This window comes from Suricata suricatta, chromosome 7, assembly GCF_006229205.1.
Source record: "Suricata suricatta isolate VVHF042 chromosome 7, meerkat_22Aug2017_6uvM2_HiC, whole genome shotgun sequence".
Taxonomy (NCBI): Eukaryota; Metazoa; Chordata; class Mammalia; order Carnivora; family Herpestidae; genus Suricata; species Suricata suricatta.
Genome location: NC_043706.1, coordinates 136,909,213 through 136,921,255, shown reverse-complemented (window position 1 = coordinate 136,921,255; position 12,043 = coordinate 136,909,213). Strand labels below are relative to the sequence as shown.

The window sequence follows — 12,043 nt, the reverse complement described above, 5'->3', positions numbered from 1 at the left end:
CACCGCAGGGACACACCTGTCCCACACACTGGGGACTCCTGACTCACCGCAGGTACACACCTGTCCCACACAGTGGGGGCTCCTGACTCACCGCAGGGACACACCTGTCCCACACACTGGGGACTCCTGACTCACCGCAGGTACACAACTGTCCCACACAATGGGGACTCCCAGTGTGCTCTGTGGACACACCTGTCCCACACACTGGGAACTCCGTGACTCACTGCAGGTACACACCTGCCCCACACACTGTGGGGACTCGTGACTCACCAAGTGCTCTGTGGACACACCTGTCCCACACACTGCTGTGGGATTTTGCTGCCTCCAGCAAATGTTGCTTTTGAAAAGAAACACCGAGCCTGGGGGTAATGACCAGGATGATACAAATGGCAAACCACGCGCCCTCCCCCAGCCTTTGCACACGGTTCAGGATTGTGGGGTGTGTGTTCTAAGCCTGGGGACCTCCGGCTTTCTTTGTGGAACTGTCGTCACGTTTATCACACAGGACCACACAAGCCCCTTTATTTCTGTGGCACCTTTGGAGATCCGAGCATTAGCTTCCATCCAAGTACTAAAAAGAATTGCTTACTGTGGAAACTCAAGACAAAGTAATTAAAAAGGAGAGTTGGGGTTTAGACATGTTTCCTTAATTGCTGAATTCTGATTTCTTTTAAGGATCCTGGATAAGTGGACCAAAATATGTCTATAAATGGTCCTGTTGTCCGAGTAAATGCTTCAGTTTAAACTTAAATACACGTTTGTGCCATATTTCAGTATTTCATTGTTAAAGATCTATAGAGTTGGAAATAATCATAGGCTTTGGAAACCCAGAGCTCTATAACCTGCTTCTGATGCAGACAGTGCCTCTCGGTGGCCCTCAGTCCGGGTAGCAGCCTGCCATTTCCTCAGCATCTGGAAATGATGGGAGCACTTTTGCCCTGCGGACGAGGGACGCGTGTTTGGAAAGGGGCTCAGACCTGCACAGGACACCATCTTGCAGAGCGAACACCTGTGCCTGGAACGCCAGTCGTGCCCCCGTGAAAACCACTAGCAGGGCAGCGACCAGCCCAGGACCACGCACCTGTGATGCAGAGCAGCGCGGCCATGAGTCATCCTGTGCTGCTCTTCACATGGTGTTTAGCCTCCTGAGGTCTCTGCCCGCCTCCTCTATCACGATTGTGGAACATGCACTATGTAAGAATGTACACGTCTGTTGACAAAATTAACTTGACTTTTAATTTAGACGTGGTTTGAAAATAAGCAAAATTCTATTGTGTCTCCAAATCAGAACTGGAAATTACTCCTTTCGACAGGGCCAGGGGGCCAAACATTGGAGAAAAGCCTATTTGTTTCCTGTTATTTGTCCTAATTTTGTTACTGCAATGCCAGAAAAACTTAACCTGATCTTTAGGCTTGCCATCTTTGAGGTTATACACCAGACTTCATGTGTGTTCGTGGGTGTTGGACCTCACAGAAAGAATTCTCTGGAAAGACCAGACTGACTGAAACTTGACAGAATGGCTCTGTCGGAGCTGTGGACGTTGTGGTAGTACGTGTACTTTGTAGAAGTTGTGCAGACCTTCTCCTCATGCTTCATTTTTAAGAAGTTTGCTTTCTATGGACTATTGGCTCGTTACAGCCAGCCTCGGTAAAACTACTCATTTTACTGGATATTTGCTTTTTCAAAGGGTGGTGTGAACTCGGGAGTCAAATGCGGCCCTGATTTAAACCTTAAAATGTTTTTTTTTTTAATATTCCTGGTAATCAGTTTGCAAACTGAAACAGAAAAGCATATCGAAGGACTGAATTTGTGCGCCTCCCGCCTTAGTTTGGGGTGTGATGCAGCACGTGGGCTTAGGAGTATGTACTTGGAGCTGCACTTGTCCACTGGAACGTTTGACTTTGGGGCTGCTTCTTCATCTCTAGTATTTGCATTTGGAACTGTAATTGAGAAGGGTGCTCTTATTTTCTGCTTCATAATAGCCATTTTGTGATTATTAAAAAAAATAAATTATTGTCAGTAGGAAAAGAAGTAAACTTAGGTTTTTACGTTTTAATATAGTTGAAGAATTTAAAATCTGCCTCCTTCGGCTTCTCAGTAAACTTAAGTGTTTTAATCTGTAGATTTGAGATTAACCTTTAAGACACAGTGGATCTGTATCTAAGTATCTCTCCACTGTCAGTCTTGAGGGATTGGGGAGGGGGCAACAATTCCTAAAGACCGATGCTGTTCCTAAAGAAACAGCGAGTGTGGGGAGTGCTAAGCACGTGTATGTGCCAGCTCGACACTTGGACCCTTGTCAGCGGAGCGTTAATCCTGCTAGTCTGTCCTCGTGATATTTACATGAGGAGGGAGGAATTTAAGGGTATGTGTCTACCCAGCTACTTACATATGTCACTTGAAAACTGGTGACAAGAAAGCATTTCTTAACATTGAGCATTACCGGGGCGCCTGGATGGTTCAGTCGGTTCAGCATCTGACTTTTCATTTCGGCTCAAGTTGGGATCGCTGGGTCATGGGATTGAGCCCCTCGTTGGGTTCTGCGCTGAGCGTGGAGCCTGCTTGGGGTTCTCTCTCCCCCTTGCCCCTCTGCCTCTCCCCTCACACGTACTTGGGCTCTCTCTTTGTAAAATAAAAATTAAAAAGGGAAGCATTACTGTTGGTGGGCGTTGGTGTTTTCCTTCAGGACCGTCCCATAAGTAGTACGTTGTCTTTCATTCGCTGGTAAATTTGAGTTTTCTCAAGTGATAAATTTGAAAACTACTTTGAAATGAATTTTTTAAACAAAACACTCGATGGGGATGTTAGAGGCCTCATTAAGGCCCCTCACGGCCCCCACCTCACCTCCTTGTGCTCTGACCATCCCGTGATCCACCCATCCCTGCGTCATATTCTGTCCTCTCCTGGGTGGCTCTCACAGGCTTGTATTGGTGGGGTGTGTGCCATTTTGCTTGTCATGTCTTTCATTTCTGAAGCAGTTTTCCATGTTTCTACCATCTTCATAATTAGCCTTTCAGTTACTGCATCATATCCTCTTTTAATGTGTCTCTAGTCGTCTGACCATTTCTCGTTTTACTATTTAGTTTCTGATGTTTGTAAACATTCTGGTGTATGTATTGCTCGCTCCTTCTCTCCTTTCACTTACTGCCTTGGTCTGACTTCTCAAGAAGCCTGGGCAGCCCACTGGTGCCTTTCTTGGCTGGTTTGTGAGGGTCAGTGTGAGCTGGTGCATGGAGAAATGGTAAATGTTTATCAAAGTATTTTTGTAGAAATACTTTCGTAAAGCTTTCGTAAAGCAAAGGAGGCATGCCTTTGAGGCCAAACCGTGTACACACGCGGAGATTCATCAGCTGTCAACTGTGAGGGAGACACTCGCAGCGTGAGTGTGCACGTGTGTATGACAGCACGAGAATGGATGTCAGTGACGAATCTACTCTTGCCATGTTGCTAAGTAGCTTTGAGTTTACGCTACGCGGAAGGCTCAGAAGATCCTTACAAGAAAGGAACACCCAGTTAAGTGTAATCCACTTTGTTCTGTTTTCTAGATCAATGTCCGAGTTACCACCATGGATGCGGAGCTGGAGTTCGCCATCCAGCCAAACACAACAGGAAAACAGCTTTTTGATCAGGTTGGTCTTTGAGCTCAGGAGACAATCCCCGTTTGGAACATTCTTTTTTGCAAATCTGAATAATCTTGCTGAGCATTGGTTTGCGGCTTACTTCCCTTTGCAGAGGGGGTTCTTCCAGGGGGTTCACACTGTTGTAGACTCCCTGCACGAGTAGCCCCTGTTCACAGCCCTGTGAGCGGGAACTTGGGGGTGCTCTGAGGTCTTCATCAGCACAGCCCGTGAGCTGGGCAGAGAGCGCACACCCATGCATATTTCTTCCCAAGACCTGAAGGCGAGTGCAGAGCTTTGATCCTGGTGAGCCACCAGGAAAGCTGTGGTCATTCTTCCATGGCCCAGTTCCAAGTTTTAGAACACAATCTACTTCTCTGGGCTATGTAAAGTCTGCTTTAGGGCTAGGGATCCAGGGGGACAACAGGAGCACTTGAGCTGTAACCTGCCTGGCTGCGAGGCCCTGCCGAGGGGAGACCTGACGTTCTGCACCCAGCACTAAACCCAGAAATTGGAGTGGGTGCTGATCAGGAGATGAGGGGGTGGGTAGAGTGCCAGCAAACTTAGAAGGTAGAGGGGACTCCCTCCCTATGTGTTTGGTCGCATCTCCTGCTTGTCCCAAGAAGTGAGCACCCAGTAGGGTAATCCCCACCGTGGGCCGGGCCTTGTGGGGTGGGTGGGGACACCTCACTTCTCCCTATGCTGCTCTTGGGACCTCATTCCCCGGCTCTGCCTTACCCAGTAGGACAAAGACATTTACTATTCAGGGTGACGCTGGAGGTAGGGCAAAAATCTAAAGGTTTCTTCTGAAAGATCCTGAAGTGAAGGTAACCGAGCCAGCTGAGCGCCGGGTGGGGTGGGTCAGTGGTTAGAACGTGGGTCGGACCACGGTCCTCATCTGAGTGAGCGGGGGGCTGTCCTAAGGTGACTGTTTTAAGGCAGAGAGGGAAACTCTGGGTGACATAAAATTTGGATGCCTCAGCCGTTTAGCTGCCCTGGCCTCCTTCCACCTTGTTCGTTTGTTACTTTTCAGAAATTGTGTGAAGAGTCTGCAGCGTCAGCCAGCGTCTCTTACAAGATCCTGGTCTGCTGCGCGGGGCCCTTTGGAAGGGGAGGGAGTGGGGAGAGCAGGAGAGGCCTGCCCTGATCCTTAAAGTCCTCCACTTGGGTGGTTCGGCTCCACGGGCGTGTGTTAACTGCACACTCGTGGCCAGGCACGGACAGTTATCTCTGCTTCCTGGGCCCGGGCGCCGCGTTAACAGGACCCCGCACGTTCCTGAATGTTGAGTAATTGTGCTAGTTTGGGGTTTCGGTTTTTTTTTTCCCTTTCCTGCTTTGGTTTAAAAACAGGTATTTTTCTAATATTAGATTATCTGCTTAACGTGGAGCTGTGGATTAGTAGGTATACAAAAAATGGACTCTGAACTCAGTAGATTCGGGTTATTTAAAAAATGCTAAAAATGTATTTAATAAGTCTGGTCAGCATGCCAGTCTGGATAAGCTCAGTATCTAAATTGTTCCAGAGCTCATTAGCCCCATCCCCCAAGGTCAGACGCCATGTTACTGTTCCCATCCCTGAAAGTCAAGTCCCAAGATCTGTGCGCTCAACAGAAAACAAGGCCACATCCTACTTGAACCTCTGTTCCCAAATCGTGTTTCCTGCCTGAATCTCAGCCAGCCTCCAGCACAGGTAGCAAGATTCTACCACCACACAGTTACCAGAAAGGGAGGTAGTAGGAGACAGAAAGATCCGGAACTCTGCCTTGAGCAGTGGGAGCTGGATCACCTCTGATCACAGAGGTTTCTAATTTCTTTTCGGTTTGGTGTATCCCTAGTGGAAAGTGTGCTCTGAGCTGAGGGAGCTGAGGTTGGAGCTGAGCTGGAACAGGTAACGCTGTGTGTAAGTGAGGTCACGGAGGCCCCGGGAGAAGAGCATTGCTGAGGTCCCACAGCTCTCTGGGGCCTGGGCAGGTTCAGGCTGCTGTGTCCTAACCCTGCTTACACTTGACTTTTTGAAGTTCCATTGGAGTATCCTTCCATGTCCTTCCAAGGCAGAACGTGACACTGAGAAGGCCCCGCCTTCCCGTGAGCAGGTCTTTGGGGGTGCCCTGGGTGCTTTCTGGGGCTCCTTCCGGAACCCCAGCCACGCCACGCATGTTTTCTTCTTGATGCCTTTGGAGTCTGTGTCCTCTTCTCTGTTGCTTCACCTGATTCTAGGCTTGGGCCAAACCACCTGGCACTAGAATATGGTCTTTAAATAGGGGTTGAAAGAGACCCAAGAGCCGGTCCGAGGCCACCTCTCCCTCCGCACGAGCAGCAGTCTCCTCTGCGGGGCCCGGGCTGGCCCCAGTGGTGTCTGTGTCTGGATTCGAGTCTGGGGGTGCTTGACAGAGGGCCTCCGAGGCCAGCGCCACACGCAGCGCGGGCTCCCGCAGCTCTGGAAGCGACGAGAGAGTGTGACTCTGTGCGCCCTTTGTTCCCATCATCAAAACCTGTGGTCCAGCTGTCACTTGCGGTGGAGTCACATAGGCTCATCCTGCATTTTCCTGTCCAAACTGCCATTGAAAACGCTGCTGAGGCAGAGACACAACACACCTGTTCAGGTTCCGCTTCTGTGTTGTGTGTCCACTGTTCGGGGAAGCCATTTGTTGGAGGGGAGGTATTTGTTGGAGGGCAAGGGAGAAGTACGCTTTTCCAGGAATATTGGGTTTCCCTCGCAAGGAGGACCTAGGGTTGGTTTTTGGAATGGACTGACGGAAAGCAGGTTAATTCACGGGTACCGTTTTGGGGAAGCCATAGGAATAGAAGGAAGGCTCTAAAACACACACTATGGATGTTGCTCCTGGAGCAAGAAGATCCATGCCGCAGACCCGTGTGGGAGACCAGGGCACCCAGGGTCAGGCTTCTCACTGGACCAGGGTTCTGTCCACAGCGGGGCCCCGGAGTCTGCGATGGGCTCCTCGAGGGGCCCTGGCTGCGTCATCGCACAGGGACAAGAGGCGTGAGCTGTGACTGCGAACATTCGCCAGGGCCTGGCCCGCTGGGGAGCCAGATCAAGCAGACAGAAATCCTTTCACACTGCTTAGCACCCAGGCTCAGGCTACAGCTCGGAGTGGAAAGACCATGTGCAACTTTGAGGCCCCCCCATGCCCCACCAAAGAGGAAATCGAGGCAGGTTTTAGATCCAGATGCTGAGATAGAGGTTTATAGAGAGTGTGAAATTAGCAGGATCGGGAATGGGAAACCCAGTCTTGGGACCAGTGTTCCCTGCACTCCGCTACCTTGATGGGCCCTGGGCAGGGTTCCCCGGAGACTTGGGAGTCAGCACCAAACCGTCCACGGTCCGAGTTCTCCATATCATGCGGTGACGGGGCCCCTCCCTGGGGCGTGATGATCAGGCTCCCAGAGTGCCAGCAGGTACCTGACCCCCAGCAGATGAGAAGACACTCCTTCCGAGCAGGAGTCTATTTGGAACTTCCCATTTTAAGCAAGTGCTCCAGATACCTGGTGTGTCATTTTTTGTGTGTTTTGTCCTCCTTCCCTTTAAATGTGACATTTGAAGAATGATAACGTTTTTATGTAAAGGCTGAGCATTTTTTGTCATGGGATTTAAACTCTGCAGCCAAAGGGACACTGTTGTGATGATGTCTAACAAGAGTCAGGAAGTTGTTTTTCTGTTTCAAAGACACAGGAATAACCATTGTGCGATTCTGTCTGTTGTGGACCACAGGGGACTTTTTCTAGTGCTGTGGAGAATTTTAAAGTGTGAAATCCTGGCGGTGACCTAGGGTTGGATTCTACCTTCCTGTATCAGAATTCCAAATTTCTGGAGGTTGAAGGAAGGCTTGGTGTGTGAAGCCTAACTCCCCTGCCCTTCCCCCTCCCCCCAAGCTTGTCCCCATCTGTCTCCTTCCCCTCCTCTCTGCCACCCTGTTCCTAGTTAAGCTGAGGCCTGGGCCACTGAGAAGCAGAGACAGGCAGCCAGAGGAGCCCCAAGTATTCCTTAATGACTTTCAACCCCTTTTTCATGGGAGCACATCTGACGGGGACGTTCACACTGGGCCACACTCTCTCTGGTGTTCCTGGGCGGTGACTGGCGGTGTGCTTGCTCCAGCCCAGCTGGTTGTCTGCCCCTGGGACAGCCTGGTGGGGAAATGGGTGAGAGCAAGCGTGTACATGGTCTTAAGATTTCCTGAGATTTAAAGTTAACCCGAATCTGCTCATGTATGTTAAAAACAAACCATTCGTGGCTATGGGGGAACAGCCTCTGTTGGTAACAGGTTCCCTGGGCTGGTGCAGGAGAGCATGTACAGTGCGGCCGGGCGGCCGGGCCCTGGCTCTCCCAGCCCCGTGCTGCCCGCCCAGCCAGACGGCTTCTCGGCCTCTCGAAGCCGCATCAGCCCCCGCCCCTCTGTCTCGTTCACACAGGTGGTCAAGACCATCGGCCTTAGGGAAGTGTGGTACTTTGGCCTCCAGTATGTGGATAATAAAGGATTTCCTACCTGGTTGAAACTTGATAAAAAGGTAAGTCAGTTAAGTATTCACAGGTTATTTGGGCGTCGGTCTGCTCTGTTAACTTTGAAACTGGAACACCTTCCTCTGTCTTTTGTTTTTTGTTCTTTTTATTTGTGGAAAAGTTTCTACAGACAAAAAGGTTACAGGTTTCCAGTAAATGGGGATATTGGTTGGAAATTAGATCCTGGGATTTCTCCTTACTGCTCACTCATTGGAGCATATGGTAGTTAATTGCTTAGCTTTTAGTAGACCTTAGTTTCTCACCCCCCCCCACCCCCAGTGAGATTGTTAATCTTCTAAACCATGAATCATTCGCTGTTTTGTAAGAACTTGTTATTGCTTTGTTTGAACCTGTGATAGATTATCTTCCAACCCGAAAGACTGGATAATTCCATTAACAACAGTAAAGAAAAGCAGTAGGCTTAAATGTGTTTTCTCTCCACAATTTGAAAATGTCTCTTTTCCCAAACCTGTGCCTTCCTTCCATATTACTGTAGGAAGTCTGAGGGTGATTAGAGATGGGAATGGGTCACACGTGCAGTTATTAAGCGTTATTAAACGTTAAGTCCACGGCCCACGGCTTGACTGGCCACGTGGACAGATGCCAGGTTCACAGGTCCCTAGGCAGGCCCTTTCTAAACTCGCATTGTCTGGAGCTGGTAACACTGTTCCCGAACTTGGGGCAGTACTGGTGGCGTGGTGAGTCCGCTGCTGCTAGACTTCGGGCTCAGTGTGGGAGGGCGATGGGACTTTAGCCCTTTTTCATCTTAACGTTCTTAAAAAGGTAACTTTGGGAGTGAGCATTCTCTTCTGAAACCTGGCCTGGGTGTTACCGTCTGAGGCCGTGGTTAAGACCTGCGTTTAGGGCAGCGGGTCTTGTCCTCTACACGTGCGGAGGGCGTTTGGCTTCTGTCGTCTAGGTGTCTGCACAGGAGGTCAGAAAGGAGAATCCTCTCCAGTTCAAGTTCCGGGCCAAGTTCTACCCCGAAGATGTGTCCGAGGAGCTCATCCAGGACATCACGCAGAAGCTCTTCTTCCTCCAAGTGAAGGAGGGAATTCTCAGCGATGAGATTTACTGTCCTCCTGAGACTGCGGTGCTCCTGGGCTCCTACGCTGTGCAAGCCAAGTTCGGGGACTATAACAAAGAAACGCACAAGTCCGGGTATCTCAGCTCTGAGCGGCTGATCCCCCAAAGGTGAGCAGAGGGTGGCCAGGCCCGCACGAGAGCTGCGGTTGCATCCCTGAAGGGCATAGGTGGCATGTGATAGCAGAAGCGGGCGGCAGGCACGGGGGCACGGGGGTAAATGCTTCTTGAGCCTGGGGCTCCAGCACTTGGTAATCCGGGTGCTCGGCCGGCGGAAGGCACGGACCCACTGTGGCCTCCCCTCGGGCCTGATCCGTCTGCACAGGGTCTGTGATCAAGAAACGTAGCTGGAAAGGGACCATTCGAAGCTTTCTCTAGCATATGATGATTTGGCCTCATTAAATCTGTTTTTATTCACTGATGGTCACATAAATGATCCCTTTTGGAAGAAGAGGCCTCTTAAAATAAAACCTATTTAAAAATTTCCAGCAAGCCTGGGTATGTCTCATTCCAGGTTCTAAGTCTTTCAGGTGGTTAATGGTCAGAAATGCACATCAGGAAGTAGACACACTGTGTGTTGTCTTATTTGAAAGAAAACTCTGGGTTCGCAGGTGAGCAGTGGCCTGCTGCTTGCCTTTGACGGCCCTTTGTGGTGACAGTCCTGTGCCCTCTTCTTTGCCACCAGAGTCATGGACCAGCACAAGCTCACCAGGGACCAGTGGGAGGACCGGATCCAGGTGTGGCACGCGGAGCACCGCGGGATGCTCAAGTGAGTGCCGGCGGCCCCTCCCTCCCCTCCTTTGCATGGAGTCCAGGTAGGGTCCTCAGGGTGGCGCTCCAGGAGCCACGGGCTGCTGCCTGGGGGCCACGCAACAGTGAGGGGTAACGGTCGCACGGGAGGTTTTCCTTAAATGATGCCGGGTGTTCCCGACCTCGGTAAGGAGCAGTTTAGTTTAAGCTGAAGGCCCGAAAGCCTTCTCCCTCGTTTGTTTTACAGGAGAGATGGTCTTGTATCTAAAACACAAGGGCGGGAGCCCTTTTCTGTCATAGAGGTGCAGGCTTGTTCATTGTCTGTAAGGTGGTTCCTTTCAAAAGTGCGTAAATGGGAAGAAGTGATCCCAAGTGAGAAACACTTGCTATTCAAAAAGGAGGCGTGAAGGAGGGACACGGTGCGCCATGTGGCTGTTAGGGGTGAGAGATGGCCAGATTCTGTTGCCCTGGAACAGCAGGCGGGGCGCATCTGTGTGTGGCCAGCGAAGGGGCAGCCGCTCAGCGGAAGCCCGGAGCCCGCCCTGCACCGGCCGCCTGAGGTCGAAGACCCTGGCAGCGGATTGACGGTTGCAGACGCAGCGCACGCTAATGACCACACTTGTGTCTCCCCGCCAGGGACAGCGCCATGTTGGAGTACCTGAAGATCGCCCAGGACCTGGAAATGTATGGCATCAACTACTTTGAGATAAAAAATAAGAAGGGAACGGACCTTTGGCTTGGAGTTGATGCCCTTGGACTAAATATTTACGAGAAAGACGATAAGTGAGTTGAACTTCGTAATTATCTTCAGTGGGTGGGGTATCAGGGCTGGAAACGGTGGAGAAAATGACATCTATTCCTGTAGTTTATTTTGACCTATTTATCTAGTGGCTTATTGGTCCCGCGCGTGACACTTTAAGGGCTTCTCCTCTGTGACGTGACACGCTGTGTCAGGTCGGCTCTCGGCGAACGCCGCTCCTCTAACTGGCACCGTAACCTGCTCACTAGCACTAGTGTGTGCGGCCCCACAGCCCGCACGCTGGAGCGGCAGGATGGCTCCCTGCCCTTCCGCCAGGGCCCGGCCACTGGCTGCCCGTAGACACCGGCATGCCCACAGATGCCATCCAGGCAGCCCTGGCTGGGCTGGTGGCTTGCGGTTTGTGCTGACCAACCTCAGGTTCGGTAAACAGTGGCTGATGTGCAGACAGTAGCCGAGTCCTCGGAGCTTGTGAGAGGTGTCTAACTGCCACACAGTAGTTGTGTGTGTTGAGTGAGGTCTGCAAGAGCCAGTGTTGAGCCAGCTGGGCCCTGCCGCTTCCTCTGCCTTTCCCCCTGTGGGTACAGACACTGTGCACGTGTCTGCTTTCTGCCAGGGAGCTGGAGATGCAGAGAGAGAGAGATCTAAGTCAGCGGGGGTGCCCATGGAGAACACATTTCCCCCCATCGCTCCTTTTCTTGGGGTCCGCGCTCTCAGCTCCCCCCAATACCCTCTGTCTGGCCTCCATGAGGGGACATGCCGCTGCTTGCGACCCATGATGTCCCAGGAAGCATCTGTCTTCTTGTCAGAACCCAGGGAACAGAGACCCTCCACTGGAGTTGGGCAGGGGCCTGCGCCAGGCCTTCCTAGACTCCACCCCCCAGTGCCAGGAGGAGGAGAATCACTCTTACTGGAAGTTACAGGTCCAGTCAGGGAGGACTCTGGTTACCGTGTAGGACCTGACACGCTTATCAGAGAATGGCAAGAACTCCTCCAAGAATCTAGAAGCGAGTTATTGAGGACTTCTGCTCTACCGCTTTCCCAAGTGTGCCCTGGAGGAAGGACCGGCCGCAGTCTGGGAGACTCCAGAAACCAGCGCCTGGCCCCTCGGGAGGCCCCTCGGCCGGAGGGTGGTAGCCGGTGGCAGGCAGTGCACTGTGAGAACGTGCTGCCCTCGTGGGAATGTACGTGGGAAGCTGCCTGTGTCTCTGAGCTCGTTTCTTGAATGCGCACATTTTGTAACACAGCCTTGGCCAGGGCTGTCCAGACAGGTTTTTCCAGCTGCAGGAAACAGCCATAGACAGGAACGTGCTGATGTC

The 12,043-nt window shown here is 51.5% G+C and overlaps 1 protein-coding gene across 1 annotated transcript in view; it reads left to right on the top strand.

Annotated features, from left to right (window-relative positions):
- The window catches only part of EZR (ezrin), a 48,985-nt gene that overhangs the window by 21,382 nt on the left and 15,560 nt on the right, over positions 1-12,043 (top strand). The window contains exons 2-6 of the mRNA XM_029944163.1: positions 3,547-3,630; positions 8,047-8,142; positions 9,054-9,328; positions 9,903-9,986; positions 10,604-10,750. Of these exons, the coding sequence (XP_029800023.1) occupies positions 3,547-3,630; positions 8,047-8,142; positions 9,054-9,328; positions 9,903-9,986; positions 10,604-10,750 (686 nt within the window). The remainder of the gene's footprint in view (positions 1-3,546; positions 3,631-8,046; positions 8,143-9,053; positions 9,329-9,902; positions 9,987-10,603; positions 10,751-12,043) is intronic.